General features: G+C 36.9%; 1 protein-coding gene across 8 annotated transcripts in view; it reads right to left on the minus strand.

Moving 5' to 3' along the window:
* STXBP4 (syntaxin binding protein 4) overlaps positions 1-17,443 on the minus strand; it is a 234,196-nt gene that overhangs the window by 110,880 nt on the left and 105,873 nt on the right. Inside the window, exon 13 of one of the 8 annotated variants that reach the window (XM_055577593.1) lies at positions 1,523-6,061. The exons of the other annotated variants lie outside the window; for them this stretch is intronic. Coding sequence (XP_055433568.1) covers positions 5,636-6,061 — 426 coding nt within the window. The 3' untranslated portion in view covers positions 1,523-5,635. Of the gene's footprint in view, positions 1-1,522; positions 6,062-17,443 lie in introns of those variants that run through there. 8 annotated transcript variants of the gene reach the window in all.

Raw genomic sequence — 17,443 nt, forward strand, 5'->3', positions numbered from 1 at the left:
TCCTTGGAATGAAAGTTATGACCAACCTAGACAGTATATTAAAAAGCAGAGATATTACTGTGCCAACAAAGGTAGGTCTAGTCAAGGCTATGGTTTTTCCAGTGGTCATGTATGGATGTGCGAGTTGGACTGTGAAGAAAGTTGAGCACCGAAGAATTGATGCTTTTGAACTGTGGTGCTGGAGAAGACTCTTGCGAGTACCTTGGACTGCAAGGAGATTCAACCAGTCCATCGTAAAGGAGACCAGTCCCAGGTGTTCATCGAAGGACTGATGCTGCGGCTGAAACTCCAATACTTTGGCCACCTCATGTGAAGAGTTGACTCATGAAAAGACCCTGATGCTGGGAGGGATTGGGGGCAGGAGGAGAAGGGGATGACAGAGGATGAGATGGCTGGATGGCATCACCAACTTGATGCACATGAATTTGGGTGAACTCCGGGAGTTGGTGATGGACAGGGAGGCCTGGTGTTCTGTGATTCATGGGGTCACAAAGAGTCAGACACGAACTGAGCGACTGAACTGATCTGAACTGAAGGGAATTAAAGTTGAAAAGTGAATTCAAAGTTTATTTGATATGTTTTTCCACCCAGATTGCTATCATTGTCAGTTCAGTAGCTCAGTTGTGTCTGACTCTTTGTGACCGCATGGCCTCCAGCACACCCTTTCATATCCATCACCAGCTCCTAGAGCTTGCTAAAACTCATGTCCTTCGAGTCTCTGATGCCATCCAACTACCTCATCCTCTGTCATCCCCTTCTCCTCCCGCCTTCAATCTTTCCCAGCATCAGGGTCTTTTCCAATGAGTCAGTTCTTCACATCAGGTGCCAAAGTATTGGAGCTTCAGCTTCAACATCAGTCTGTCCAATGAATATTCAGGACTGACTTCCTTTAGGATGGACTGGTTGGATCTCCTTGCAGTCCAAGGGACTCTCAAGAGTCTTCTCCAACGCCACAGTTCAAAAGCATCAATTTTTCAGTGCTCAGCTTTCTTTATAGTCCAACTCTTACATCCATACCTGACTACTGGAAAAACCATAGCTTTGACAAGATGGGCCTTTGCTGGCAAAATGTTTCTGCTTTTTAATACACTGTCTAGGATTGTCATAGCTTTTCTTCCAAGGAGCAAGTGTTGTTTAATTTCATGGCTGCAGTCACTATCTGCAGTGATTTTGGAACCCAAGAAAAGAAAGTCTGTCACTGTTTCCATTGTTTCCCCATCTATTTACCATGAAGTGATAGAACTTGATGCCATGATCTTAAGTTTTTTGAATGCTGAGTTTTAAGCTAGCTTTTCTGTTCTCCTCTTTCACTTTCGTCAAGAGGCTCTTTAGTTCCTCTTTGCTTTCTGATATTAGGATGGTGTCATCTGCATATTTGAGGTTATTGATATTTCTCCTAGAAATCTTGATTTCGGCTGGTGCTTCATCCAGCCCAGTGATTCTCATGATGTACTTTGCATATAAGTTAAATAAGCAGGGTGACAATATACAGCCTTGATGTTCTCCTTACCCAATATGGAACCGGTCTGTTGTTCCATGGCCAGTTCTAACTGTTGCTTCCTAACCTGCATACAGATTTCTCAGGAGGCAGGTCAGGTGGTCTGATATTCCCATCTCTTTAAGATTTTCCACAGTTTGTTGTGATCTACAGAGTCAAAGGTTTTAGCGTAGCCAATAAAGCAGTAGTTTTCTGGAACTCTCTTGCTTTTTCTATGATCCAATGGATGTTGGCAATTTGATCTCTGGTTCCTCTGCCCTTTCTAAATTCAGCTTGAACATCTGCAAGTTCACGGTTCACGTACAGTTGAAGCCTGGCTTGGAGAATTTTGAGCATTACTTTGCTAGTGTGTGAGATGAGTGTAATTGTGTGGCAGTTTGAGCATTCTTTGGCATTTTCGTTCTTTGGGATTGTAATGAAAACTGACCTTTTACAGTCCATGGCCACTGCTTAATTTTCCAAATTTGCTGGCATATTGAATGCAGCACTTTCATAGCATCATCTTCTAGGATTTGAAATAGCTCAGCTGGAATTCCATCACCTCCACTAGCTTTGTTCATAGTCATGCTTCCTAAGGCCCACTTGACTTCACATTCCAGGATGTCTGGCTCTACATGAGTGATCACACCACCCTGATTATCTGGGCTTTATTGTAGGAGATTTATAATTTCTTTGCTCAAAGAGGATCCTTTTTTCTTGTTTTGTTTATTTCCTTATTAAAAATCATTTTAAGGTCACTGCAGATTACATATAGTTGTAAGAAATACAACAGAGAGGTTTCCTGTACTTTTCACTCAGTATTGTCCAATGGTGATATCTTGCATTAAAATAGTAGAACATCACAGTCAGGAAATTTCATTGATACAATTCACCAACCTTAATCAGATTTCACCAGTTTTATATACATTCAGGAATAAAAAGAAACAACTGATAAATATGTAAAACCTATATGGGACCCAGAGGAATGATGTTGAGTGAAAAAAGCCAATCCTCAACGGTTACATACTATATAATAACATTTATGTAACATGCTTGGAAAGACAACATTATAGAGAACTGATCGGTGGTTGCTAGGTGTTAAGAGCAGGGGTGTGGACGGAGGTGGCTGAGACTATACAAGAGTAGCAGGAGGGATACTTGCTAGAAAATACAGGTTGACATTCTGAGGTTACAAGTTACCATTTGAAACGGGAATAGAGGAATATTTTATTACAGTCCCCTTTCAGAACAGAAAAAAACTGACAAATATATGTAGTTTACTTCTTTTTCCCCTCTAAAGATGAGATTGACATCTTGGAATATCTGCTAGTACCATATGGAACTATTGGAAAAAGTTCAGATCACTAGAGAAGAATAAAAAGGGTATAAGAACTCACATGAATTCTAAAAGTTAGAGGTTTTACTGTTTCTTTAATAAATGTACAAAATTAACCAATCTCCCCAAGTATGAAAATGTGAATATTCTTTAGTAATCACATATTGTTGTTCCTTGAAGAAATATGTTTCATTTGTTCTTAAAGTTTCCTTTGCTGCTTAATCCATAAACCAAGATAGCTCAGATGCCAGCTGTTCCAACTGTATCTAAGGTCATGTTCAACTGTCCACAGAGAATCCTGTGCTGATCTAACCTCAGGTTTCAGCCTCAGGACTTCACACCCTCCTCAAATGTTCCACCCAATCTTTGCACAGGTGAGGTCAACTACAACTAGGCTTATCTGAACTTGGAGAAGTTGCCAAATGAACAATTTCCTCTGTTTCTTTAGGGCAAGGACTGGTTTAGACAAGCTAAATATTTTGGCTTTGGACTGTTCTCCAATTCATTGCTGCCTCAGGTCATAACAGTATGCTGAAAGAAACTTTAAAAACAACTCGTGTGAGACTAAGTTTTAGAAAGCTCTTGATCAAAAGAAGTTGCTAGAAAAATGGCCCATGCCTGTTAAAAGTTGTTAGAACTTGAAGAAAAAATAACAAGCAGTACACATAATTTCATGGGAAATTGTGTTCATGATTTTAAACAGTAAGGTTGGATTATTCTATAAGGCATGAAAACTCGTAAAATATACTTAGAGTTTGGAGAATACTATGAACAGTTCTTTACAAAACAGTATTCTGGTAGCCATCCCTGCTTGAAAAAAAAATACAAAGGTACCTGATTCTTCCAGTAGAAAAGGAGGCTTTCACAGTTTGTTCTTTCATTCTTTTATTTCTTTCTCCCCTTGCTCTCCCTTTGCCCCATTCTACCTGTCTTCCTGTCTTCAGTTCTTCAATGCTTTCTTCTTGGGCTATTGCACTAAATAAAGGTAAACTAATTTCTATAATTTAAATAGCTATTGTACCTTACAAAGGGAAGATTCTGCTTTTAGAATCAGGTCTCACAGTAATTCAAGCAAAAGTTTTAAGTAAGCAAAGGTTATCAAACTGTGTTTTCTTTCCCTTTGGAACTAACTGGAAACCAGAATTGTAAAATAAATTGAAAATCAATCTACTGGTGTTTTAACAATTAGATTACTTATGTATTTAAAGGTTGTATATGGTGAAATTGTTAGTACTGTACTGGTTTCACATTAAGATCTTCAAAAGGATACTTAAAAGAGGGGAAGAAACTGCCAAATTTCATACAATTCAAATTTCTGGTTTTTAAAAGTTTTTAAGAAAAGAGTTAATAAAAATTACATTTTATTTATAATTTTTAAAGACATGCTAATTGTAAAAAAAAAGAAATCAATCCTTAGAAAAGTGGAGTAGTATTTTCTAAAACACAGAAATTCTTTCATTAACAGTAAGTCAGAAATTCCCTTAAACAGAATAATAACATTTCATATACATAGAGAAGATAAATGGTATACAAGGTCAATTAAATTAAAAAAATTTAAAGTTTTAGGATTGATTTTGGGTTGTATATTTTTATTGCAATGCTTGTTTCTGAAGTGAATAGTTTTCTCAGTATGTACACATGTGTTTGTATACACAGACACACATATATAATATTTTTAAAACTATTTTTGCTAAAAGTAGAGAATATACATTAATCTATACTATGAATTAAAACATTTTAACTCTCAATCTCATTTCTCCTGTTTTGTTAATTGCATTATTACAGACTCTCAATCACCAGATTACAAAGCCTTGATTGCTTTTTCTGATTATTACTGCACATGCTATCCCTGTTAAGTCTGGATGACTTTACCCTCATGGTATCTCTCACACAGATGCCCCTGGTCTACTTGGTATAACTCTATGCCCACTATCCGATTAAATCCTCCATTGCTTTTTATTTGGACATGCACTTCTCAAGTTTTAAGGTACATTACAGATCACCCGAGGACTTGTTAAATGCAGATTGTTTCAGTAGGTCTGGGGTAAGGCTTGAGAACCTGGATTTCTAAGTTTCAGGTGTTCTGACCCTGCTGGTCCTTGACTACTCTTTGAATAGCAGGGATGCAGAGTTATGGATCTGCCCTGTCCAGTGTAGTAGTCACTACCTATATGTGACTATCGAGCCCTTGAGATACAGCTGAGTTGACTGAAGAACTGAATTTTTCATTTAATTTTCATCAGTTTGCATTTAAGTTTAAAAGCTTAATAAGCATAAAATATTTTTCCATTACACAAAAATTTATTATTTTGGTAGAATTATATTGCACTTTTATCATTGTATCATTTAAGACATTAGTGTTGAATTGTAGTGCTTGTGTCAGGCATGTGAAGCAGTTGAGTTGTATACATAAACAACTAATCCGGTCACTGTCAATGAATTGATTAATTTCGAATTTTTTTTTTATACAATAAGTGTTCTTATCTGACTATTTTATGTAGACAGCATGAGTTACAGTAATACTTGTATAAATCATGATGGGTAATTAAATGAAAATACTTATTTTTATTAGACTATAGTTAAATTATTTATACTTAAAGAAGTAGGTATGGAGAAAGTTTTTTTAAAATGAAGACATACTGATGAAGAATAAGATGAATTAGCTAGTAATGCAAAAAAAAAAAAAAACTAGAGGAAAATATTTTGAAAATTTTATGATGAATGCAATTGCAATTTACAAAGCTGTTTGTTGTATAAAGTTTTTTTTAACCATATGAAAAGTGAGCAATTGAGAGAATTTTTGCAAATGTGTGATGAGCTTGTTAAACAGTTTTCTCTTGAACTTCCCTGGTGGTCCAGTGGTTAAGAATCTGCCAGTCAATGTGGGGATTACAGGTTGGATCCCTGGTATGGGAAGACCCCACATGCCTGGGAGTAACTAAGCCCAGGAGCCACAGCCAGTGAGTCTGCTCTAGAGCCTGCCTGCCAGTTGCAGCAACAGAGCCTAGGCGTCTTAGAGCCCGTGCTCCACAACAAGAGAAGGGACGGCAGTGAGAGCACCCGCGAGGACGGGAAGAGCAGCAGCCCCTGCTTCCTCCACAACAAGAGGAGAGACAGCAATGAAAGCGCCCGCGAGGATGGGAAGAGCAGCCCTGCTTCCTCCACAAGAGGTGAGACGGCAATGACTGCACCGGGGAGGATGGGGAAGAGCAGCAGCCCCTGCTCCTGCAACCAGAGAATGCCCGAGCCTTGCAATGAAGACCCAGAGAAGCCGAAAATTAAAATAAATAAATAAATAAAAGTTTTCTCCTAACAGTTAAGTAAGAACTAATGAAATTAGTCACTTGAAGTCAGAAGTAAACGTTCAACATTTGTTAATTTTGACCAGCTTGGTTGGCTTTTTTGCATAAAAGAGTAAACCATTTCTAAATCAATGTGGTAATTTTGGTTTTGATAGAAGAAACATATTATAAAAATAAAAGATCTTCAATTATTTCACACATGTTCACAGAATACAAGACATTTCTAACAATATCAATGATCAAATGATTTAAAATTTGAAAAACTACAAGTACTTTATTTCAGCTTTAGATGAGCCACAAGATATGAGATAATATTAAATGCATACTTCAGGCCGGTATTGTCTCTTTTTCTTTTTTTGGCTGCTCTATACAGCTTGCAGGATCTTCCCAGAACAGGGATCAGACTTGAGTCCCCACAGTGAAAACACAAGTCTTAACCACTGGATCACCAGGGAATTCCCAAGGGAGGTATTGTCTTAAAGGACTTCCAAATTTACATAAGGTTGTCAATCTACAGCCTAAAAAATTCAGACTTATGGCACAGATATTTTAACTTTTACATGTGTCACATGAGACTTTCAGTTGGATAATGAAGAAAAGTTTGAAAAGTTTTTTTTTTTTTTTTTTTTTGTAATAGAAGGTGCTCCAGCTACCTTGGATCAAAATTTCTGATTTGTTGGCATTTTCAAACAACAGACTGTTTTCTTCATTGTTTCATGCCATTGTAGGATTTATTTTGAAATTTTCTGTCTCAGTTTCTTGAAGTTGACCGTATGAAAAACACCATGGACACAGCTGTTAACCTTGTTTAATGTATATGTGCAAATTTGATGACTAGTCACTAGTTTAAAAGACAGTGATGTAAAGATCCTGTGCTCTTTGTTAGTGCTACTTGGTTGAGTTGTGGAAGAGCTTAATGAAGACTTACTGTATTTTTAACTTCAGTTGAAGATTTTTTTAAAAGAAATGATTGGTTGCCTAATACTTAACAATTAAAAACAAAAAAATGGAAGTGTGATTTACATTTTATTATCAATATCACACTGTACATGAATGAGCTAAATTTGAAGCTTCAAGGAATGAGAAAGCTTATTTGTGAAGCTAGACAAGTGTAAGAATTTATACTGATACTGAAAATTTTCAAATGCATAAGTCAGTAATAATGATTTATCTATTATCTAACACAAATCATTATGTAGATTTTATTACTGATAATATGTAGATTAGGCTCAAAAACCTTAAAAATTTTGACATCTGCTTAGTTGATATTGATAAATTTACAGTTGCTTTCAGTATATGCAATACTTCTTTGAAATTGATGGTAACCAGAATTAGTGACATACTTAACTTGAAAAGATGTAGTTTTGAAGTGATTTTGCTTTAAAGATTGAATCTTCTAAAAATATGAAAAAATTTTGCCAATGGGGACATAAATATTAAAAGAAAAAGATTTTTGGTATTCATTTCAGTTACTGCAAACTTTTTACCTTTATTTGGAACATTTGGGTATATGAATCTACTTTTTAACTATAAATGCTGTTAAACAAAATCACAGCAGTTATTTCCAATGAAAATTTAGTACACATATTAAGATTCACTTTAAGTGTAAAGTAACATTGGACTTCAAAAATACAGTACGAGAAAAGAATGTAAAAATGTCTAATGAATTTTTAATACTTTTTCATGTTAAAATGACCATATTTTAGACATATTAGACTAAAAATATATCTAAGATAATTTTACCTGTTTCTTTTCATGCTTTTAAAAAATGTGGTTACTAGAAAACTGACAAGGCATAGTTGGTTTCCAATATATTTCTATTAGAAAGTGCAGGTCTAGGCTTTTATAAAAGCCTCTTATCTGATACTCAGTTATTTCCAAATCTGCTGTTAGGTTAACTTTCTTAAAGTATAGGTAGTCTTCATTCACCATTCTTCATCCATCCATTCACCAGATATTTACTGAATACCTACTCTACGTCAGTGATGGTTCTAAGGTAAATTAGAGAACACATGAAAGACAGCTGCCCTCCTCATGAAGCTTACCCTCTAGCTGGTGGATACAGATAAAGGATACAAGTTTAACAAGTAAATAATACACAAGAAAGCAATCAGGAATGCCAAAAAACTTATCCACTGACAGTGAGAGCTGGAGCCTTAGTGGGGTAATGATGCAGGGAGGTAGAGGGGCTGGAGAACAAGGAGGGTAGGTGGGGGGAAAGTAGTAAGGGACGGGGTCACTGAGGAAAAGGGGTGTGGGGTGGGGGTAGGAGGGCAGACCAGGGAGAGCAGGCTCTGTAGGAGTTGGGCTTTCATTCTGAGATGGAAAGTTAGGTTCTAACAAGTTTTAAAAGCCTATTTCTGGCTGCTGTGTTCAGATTAGACTGTATGGGGGTGGGGCAAGGGTAAAAGCTGGGTGATCTGGTAGGAAGTTATAGTTTCAACAGACAGGAGATGATGATGGCTTAGACCAGTGATGGAAGTGATAAAAAGTGGCAAAACTGCAGTTTTTAAACAGGAGGGCCAACAAGTTAGATGTAGAATGTGAAGGAAAGAGGAGTCAGTTTATAGATAGAATAAGTTGATCTTTCTTCTCTTGTCAAATACCTTCAATGGCAATCCATTGTCTAAAATCTTAGACTGGTATTCAAGTGCCTGCCTGTTTTGGTCCCAAAACAAAAACTCCCCGACAGCCCTCAAATGTTATTTCCTAATGCTTTCATCTGTTCATGTTTTCCTTATGTCCCCAAGCCTTTAATAATGACAAGGTGATGATGATGAACTAATACAAATACAAATTATTATTTTTTAGGAATTTATTATATTCCTAGTAGTTTTAGGCTCTTCAACTCTCAAGTCCTATGAACAAATTATAAACAGATGTTATCATCACATTTTAGATACAAAAACATTAAGAGATAATAGTTAAATTAGCATACAAAGTCAGCCGATTTTGACTCCAAGATAAGACTTTTTCTTTCATACCATGATTTTCAGGTTGCACTCTGCCTGGAGTGCTCTCCCCTTCACATGTATGGTCTACTTCATGTGTCACCTTTTCTCTAAAAAGTCTCCTTATTCTCTCAGTCAAAATTAGGTTTTATTCCTCTAAATAAAATTGTTAAATCATTTTCGCCTATTTCTCTGCACCTAGTATTTCTTCTATTAATAATAATGACCATAATAGTTAATATTTATTCAATAATCACTATGTGCTATTATATATATACACAGATACACACACGATCATATTACCTTACTTTATTAACTATGCTTGATATTCCAAAACTTTTAAGTTCTAAGCATTCCGAAGAAAAGAAAAATTTAATTAAATGGAGGAAAAAAACCCACCCCCTAATTTATTCTATATGTAAAAATTAGGAAAGAATATTTGTAAATGGGATCCCCTGGTGGCTCAGATGACAAAGAATCCACCTGCAAGGTGGGAGAACCCAGGTTTGATCCCTGGATAGGGAAGATCCCCTGGAGAAGGGAATGGCTACCCACTCCAATGTTCTTGCCTGGAGAATTCCATGGAAAGAGGAGCCTGGCAAACTAAAGTCCATGGGATAGCAAAGACTTGGACATGACTGAGTGATCAACACTTCACTTTTCACTTATAAATGTCCACTTGCAGGATGCAAAGATACACTAAAATGTAAAAAGGCCTGGCCATATAAACTGATGCAGATATAGCACCAAACTACAAAAAGCTTAATAAAATGGGGGTCTAAAAGTTTTTGGTCAAAAAATAGAGGACTTTTACAGACTTTTTAGTTGGAAATAACTTCAAGTGTACACAAGACTTGCAAGAGTAGGAACAGTACAAAGAACATCTTTACATCCTTTGCCCAGATTTACCTAATTCACAAAGTCACTTTTTTGCCAACATGAGTGAGAAATAAAGTATTCTTGCAAGCCACTGATATTTTGAGGTTGCTGCTACCAAGATTTTGCAGACTCTCAATCTCTCACATATATATATACACACATATGTAAATATGGACACACATATTCTAACTATTCAAGGGTTCTTTATCCCTACAAACTTCAGTATTTCTTAAGTAAAAGGATTTCTCTTACACAACCATAGTACATCTATCAGATTTAAGAAATTCAACATTGAGCCAATACTATTATCTAATCTGTCATCTGTATTCCAGTTTTGTCAACTGACTCAATAGCATCCTTTGTAGTGTTTTCCCCATTCCAGTGCAGGATCGAGTCTAGGCTCAGGTATTTTATTTAGTTTCATGTCTCTTTACCCTCTTTTAATCTGGAACCTCCCCCCTACCCTTCTTCCCTCCCGTCATCCTTTCTTCATTTTTCTCTCTTTTTCTTTCTTCCATCTCTCTCTCTCTCCCCCTATCTCTTTACCTTGTCCTTCCCTTTCTCTCTTCCTTTGATTTTTCTTTGTTTTCATTCTTTTATTTTTTATGGCATTCACATTTCTCAAGAATATAACACCTATACACACACAGACACATACACACACAGACGCATACACACACAGATACATACACCTTTAAAAATAAATAAAACTGTCCTCATTTGGGGCTTGACTGGTGCTTCCTCATGGCCAGGTTAGGTTTATACATTCTCAGCCGTAATACTACATAAGTGATGTTGTGTCCTTTCAAGGTTTCACATTTGAAGTCACACATATCCATCTGTTCTTCACTGGTGATATCCATTTTCTGTACCAGTTTAGGAGTTGTCTGATTTCACTACCATATAATTACTATTTTCCTCTTGCAATTAATAAGCAGTTTATAGACAGCCACTTTAAAGCCATATAAATATGTGAATATTCTGCTTGTCATAAAAAAAATTCCCCCTAGATTAAGCATTTTATGATTCTAGTCTGATACAGTCATTACTGAAACATGCAAAATGCTGACTTCCCAAATCTGGCAGCTACTCTGATTCAAACTGTTGTTACCAGTCAGCACTCAACAGTCTTTAATGAGCAAGAGCCCTCAGCTCTCTCCATTAATTAATTCACTTCTTTACTAATGGTAGAGACTCATGAATCACTTTTTTTCAATGGTTTGTTAATTCATCACTATATTTAATTATTTTGGTGCTCAACTACTTTCAGACTGGTCAGTGGAGGGTGCATCAAGCTAGTTCCTTATGACACGCTCCCATCATTTTGGGGATTTCCTTATTTTCTGGCATAAGACATTTCAAGCTTATTTTGTACTTACCCACCCTCAGTCTTGAAATCAGTTATTTCTCCAAGAAGCCTGGATTCTTATTAGTGGGGAATAGTTTCTAGGCACTTAGATATGCTAGGTGCTCATTGCTAGTGGGATATGTGATTCTTGGCTCTTCTAGCTGTTAGAGCTAGGAATAGATATACACACATACACACACACACACACATATAAACTGCACACACATACATATATATGGGCACATATATATTCATATTCACATAGATACATATATATTTTAGAAATAATGCATTCAGAGTGATACCTTCAAATCTAGTCCATTCAAAGGATTCTTTCTTGACTTCCTAAATTCTACTTTGTATGTCTTTGTTTTTTCACTGAGATTCTGGCTTTCAACAACAATCAAAACATTTTGATTTTGTAATACAGGAGACCTATATTACACTTGGGCTTCCCAGGTGGCACTAGTAGTAAAGAACTGGCCTGCCAATGCAGGAGAAGACATAACAGTCACGGGTGTGATCCCTGGATTGGAAAGATTTCCTTGAGGAGGGCAGGGCAACCCACTCCAGTGTTCTTGCCTGCAGAATCCCAAGCATAGAGGAGCCCAGTGAGTTACAGTCCATGGGGGTCGCAAAGAGTCAGACTCTAAAGAGACTGAGCACGCATGCATTATTACATCTTAAAATTGTTTAAATTGTTTCAGAATGGCTTTAGCCATACCTCAGAAACAAGACAACAACACATGCTATTCAATTTTTTTTTTTCTGAGTGGATTTTAATCAGAAAAAGTCAAATAGTATGTATATGTGTATAGTTCACATTTAACTTCTGCCATTACCATTTGCTGCTGTTTTATTCAGAATGTATCATGGGTCTCCTGTCTTGATTACTAAAATGTAGTCACTTTTGTCACAACCCTGGATGAATTATGTTCCTCCCACTACACAGTTTTATCCCACCTCAGTACTTTGTGAAAGTGAAAAGTGTTAGTAGCTTAGTCGTGTCCAACTCTTTGCGACCCCCTCATACTGTAAAACGTTTGGGATTTGTTTTCGATTCTTTTCTAACTCTATTGCAACCTGTCAAACACTGAACATAAATACCATGTTGGTAAATTACTTGAATTGATTCTTTTTCTTCAGTATGGTTATTTTTTTAAAATAAAGGATAATACTATACATACTCTTTTGTACTTTTTTTTTTTTTTTTTTAATTTGACAGCATCTCCTGGAAATCACTCTGTGCTACTGAGTTAAGATTTCCTTCAGTAGCAGAGTGCTCCACTGCATGTATGGATCGTAGTTCATTCAATCATCTATACTGAAGATTAAGGTAGTTTCTAATATTTTCTAATTACATATAATACCTCAAAAAAATACTGTGCCTAGGTATTTCAATATTATTAGAGGTATATCTTTGGGGTAAATTCCTAGAACTGAGGTTGCCAGGCTGAATGGTAAATGTACACATCAATTTATTAGAAATGCCCAATTCTCCTTCGCAGCTGTGTGCTGTTTTGTACTACCACTGCTGCTGCTGCTAAGTCGCTTCAGTCGTGTCCGACTGTGTGTGACCCCATAGACGGCAGCCCATCAGGCTCCCCCGTCCCTGGGACTCTCCAGGCAAGAACACTGGAGTGGGTTGCCATTTCCTTCTCCAATGCCTGAAAGCAAAAAGTGAAAGTGAAGCCGCTCAGTCGTGTCCGACCCTCAGCGACCCCGTGGACTGCAGCCCGCCAGGCTCCCCCGTCCCTGGGACTCTCCAGGCAGGAGTACTGGAGTGGGCTGCCATTGCCTTCTCCGTTGCACTACCACTAGCATGTATGAAAATGCCTGTTTCAAAACAGCCTCATCAACAATGCACCGTCAAGCATCTGAATTTTTGTTAATGGAAGAAAAATTGTATTGGCATATTTTTAAAAAGTAGCTTTGTTAAGGTAGAATTTAAATATAGTAAAATTTACTCATTTTAGATATACAGCTTGATAACCTTGCTTAACCCAACATCACAAAAGTTTCTTTTGAATTTAAATTTTAGTTTATGTTTAGATCTATCATCTATTTGGAGTTAGCGAGAAGAGGACGACAGAGAATGAGATGGCTGGATGGCATCCCCAACTCAATGGATGTGAGCTTGAGTGAACTCTGGGAGTTGGTGATGGACAGGGAGGCCTGGCGTGCTGCAGTTTATGGGGTTTCAAAGAGTCAGACATGACTGAGTGACTGACCTGAACTTTGAATATGATATGAAGTAGGGGTTAAGATTAGATTTTTCTCACACAAATACTCCCTTGTTCTAGCACCATGTATTGTAATAAGCAGTGAAAGTAAAAAGTCACTCAGTCATGTCCGACTCGAGTGACACCATGGACCATACAGTCCATGGAATTCTCCAGGCCAGAATACTAGAGTGGGTAGCTGTTCTCTTCTCCAGGGGATCTTTCTAACCCAGGGATCGAACCCAGGTCTCCCGCATTGCAGGCAGATTCTTTACTGACTGAGCCACCAGGGAAGCCCTGATGATAAGCAGTGCTTCCTCATTAAAGTGTCTGTGAACATTTTCAAACATCAAGTGACCCTAAGTGGGGGTCAGTTTCCACTGGTATTAAATTGTTGCTGCTGCTGCTGCTAAGTCACTCCAGTCGTGTCCGACTCTGTGCGACCCCATAGACGGCAGCCCACCAGGCTCCCCCGTCCCTGGGATTCTCCAGGCAAGAACACTGGAGTGGGTTGCCATTTCCTTCTCCAATGCATGAAAGTGAAAAGTGAAAATGAAGTCACTCAGTAGAGTCCGACTCTTTGCAACCCCATGGACTGCAGCCCACCAGGCTCCTCCATCCATAGGATTTTCCAGGCAAGAGTACTGGAGTGGGGTGCCATTGCCTTCTCCTAGCTCCAAGCTTAAAACCAGGATCAAGAAAACTAGTTCACATAGTTCCCTTCTTCCCAGAGGAGCAGGTGTCTATGTTCATGTTCCAATTCCTTTGGTAATTCCTTAAAACCTGTGTAACAAAACCAGTTTTAGAGCTGTTTTCTGTTGGAGAACATTCTCTGTATCTTGCTCAGTACTAGAAGCTGGAAGTCCTATCTCAACATAGATTTAATTGACATTTCTCTTGTGGGAAAGACTGAAAATCTTTTTATATGTTTCACATGACCTTTAATAACTTTTTCAGTGAATGGTCTGTTCAAGTCTTTTACCCATTTTTCTATAATTTTTGGTTTCATCTAGACAACTAAAACTTCTCCTTACAATTTGTGTATGTGGTCCAGTAACTGAGTTCTGCATATTAATTTTATTTCTTGCTAGCTTGTGAATTTCCCAACAAGTTATTTTTATCATTGATTCTTTAGGGTTTTCAAGATTTCTATTATGTTACTCTTTTATTTATTCTTTTCCAATTCATATGTCCCTGGTTGTTTTTTTAGTCTACAGTTTTTTAACTGCATTCTTTCTTTTTGTGATACTTTTGTCAAGTTTAGACATCAAATGTTATACTTCCTCCCAGGAAAGAATTTGGAATTTTTCTTTGTTTCTTTCTCTTTCTGCTTTTTTAAAATACCTGAACCCGTTTATGTAGTTCTGGGATTAAATGCCAAAGTTTTGGTTAAAACTTTGTGAAACGAAATTGTGAAACGATTTTGGCCTGGTCCTTTTCTGTAGGGTGGCTTCTTGGTAACTTTATTTCTTCTATGGTTAAGCTTCTACCTCTACTGAGGCCAGTTTTGGTAAACTATATTTTCCTATGAAAACCCATTTAAGTTATCCCATTTATATTAGATTACTATTGTATTCAGTCTCAATTCTGTCATACTGCCTTCTGTTGAAATTGTTGTATATATTTACTGCATTTTGACATTTTTGCTTTTTTTAAAAAGGATTTCTTTTGGTAATTGGAAGATCCATATTTTCATTCTACAAAATCCCAAAATTTGCTCAGTCTTTACCTAATCTTTTTATTGTTTGCTGTCAGTTTGAAGTGATATTCACTGACTATTATACTACAGAATGATCTTATTCTGTTTTCCCCTTTTATTCTCCCTCATCCTCTCATTAAAAAAAAAAATTGCAAAACGGCATCTTTCTTTTTGGGCTTGGCTATACAGTAACATATAGGAAATGCTCATTGTTTGGAAATTCTTGCCAAAGTTATCCCAGTCATTTTTTGGCTGGGGAAAACTCACCTCTACCAGATTCTTCAGGAATACTATATGCATATATTATTTCCTGAATACTGGCACATTTGTAACTGTTGACTTGATATCTAAAAGTCGACTTGGTGGGATACAATATTCTTGATTTACACATTCTTTCCTTTAGTTTCATGAAGCTATCGCCCCACAAACGCCTTACTTTGTATGCTGCGTCAGGAAGGCTGATGTTGGTCTCACTCTATCAGCTTTGTACGTTATCTGACCCTCTCATTTGGAGGGACCATGCATTTCCCCTCCGTCTTTAAAGCCTGCTAGGATGTACCCTAAACTGACCTTTCCCCACCACCCAATAATAGTTCCAGGTCATCTTTTACTTCTGAAAGTGTTCTTGGATTATAGTTCAAAATATTAGTGCTGTTCAGTTGTTTTGATTTACTTCCTCATGAAAATCCTTTACTTACTTCATTCTTATCTTTCTGGTTTACTTTGATGCCTTTTCATTTGATTATATTCTTCCTTGGGTAACCTGTAATATAGTTTTCATTTCTAGCATCATTTTGTCTTTTTCTTCTCTTTCTTTCCCAGGTTTTATCAACTCTCATTTCATTTATCCCTGTTTTTTTGTAATTTTCTAAGTCTTTGTTTTTAATTCCTTATTTTGAGTTATTCTGTGTTACTGTTTTAAGGTTAAATTGTTTTGGGGTATTTTCATCAGGAAGAAAGCTTTAATTCATACTGTCTGATATTTACAGTTGTTTTGTAATGACAGGGACAGATTTTTTTTTTTTTTTTCCAATTCCTTTTTCTTTCACAGAAAGAGTTCTTAGTTCAACAGCACCCTCTTCTGTGCAATTTCTTTTTATGGATCATGTTGTTGATGGTCATGGTGGAGGGTACATGGATGAGGCTTGCTATGTCTTGTTTCTCTTTCATTTCTGCAAGACCCTTAATTTCCCCCTCTTATTTCCTTTTTTCTCATTATTTCTTAGCCTCCAAGGGATACCACCCGTCTCTATTTATTTGATTCTTTTCTCCAAACAATGATTCTAGAATGCTGCTGCTTCTGGTTACACATACTTCCTCAAGTTCTGAGAACCACCAAATCCTGGCCACTGTTTAGTATTTTGTCATTAATAGTTGTATTTTTCTCTTTCTGGAGGTGATCTTACTTGCAGTACTTTGTCTGATTACTCTGTTTTCCTTACTCTTTTCAGAGTTTTTAAGCCTCCCCTGCTTTCACATTTCAGTGGCAGGCAAGTTGCAACAGTTTGTTGGAATTTTAAACTCTATTTATATGTGCCTTGAAGGTTCTGGTACTCTCTATCCAATAGCCATATTTAAGGTATAGGTCCTGGGAATTGTCTGGCAGTCCAGGGGTTAGGACTCAGTGCTTTTACTGCCGTGGGCCCAGTTTCAATTCCCAGTCAAGGAACTAAGATCCCAGAAGCCGTGCATGATGTATCCAAAAACAAAAAAAGGTGTGGGTTCCTGTATGGTTTTATGTGCTCTGTAAATTTATGTTTTCTGGGAGGATAATATTGGGGAGATTCAAAATCAGGTGACTGCCACTGATCTATAGCAATGTCCTCTTAACTTTCTACTCTTATTAACCTTTTATTTGTTACTTGTATCTCTATTTCATGATATCATTGCATTTGTTTTGCTGTAAGTTACTTAAAATTCTTTGAAGAATGATAAAGAGCGAAAATAAATTTTTGCTTTTTATTACTAAAAAAAATTTAAAAATGCTCTGGCTTGGAAGTTTTTTCCCCCTCCTTGATTTGCTTTTATTTTTAATAAAATGAATATGAGTAACAGAAGAAAAGAAAAAGGAAAAATAGAAGAGAAAGAAAAAAAGGTAGAAAAGCAATGAGACTGATCGTTTCAGTCCATAGATACCCAACTCTGAAAGCAGCAGTATACTATGCTATACTGTTTATATCTGTAGGCTCTCAGATATTACACACATCAATGCATTGCAATTATACCTCA

The sequence above is a fragment of the Bubalus kerabau genome, chromosome 4 (genome assembly GCF_029407905.1).
Source record: "Bubalus kerabau isolate K-KA32 ecotype Philippines breed swamp buffalo chromosome 4, PCC_UOA_SB_1v2, whole genome shotgun sequence".
Taxonomy (NCBI): Eukaryota; Metazoa; Chordata; class Mammalia; order Artiodactyla; family Bovidae; genus Bubalus; species Bubalus kerabau.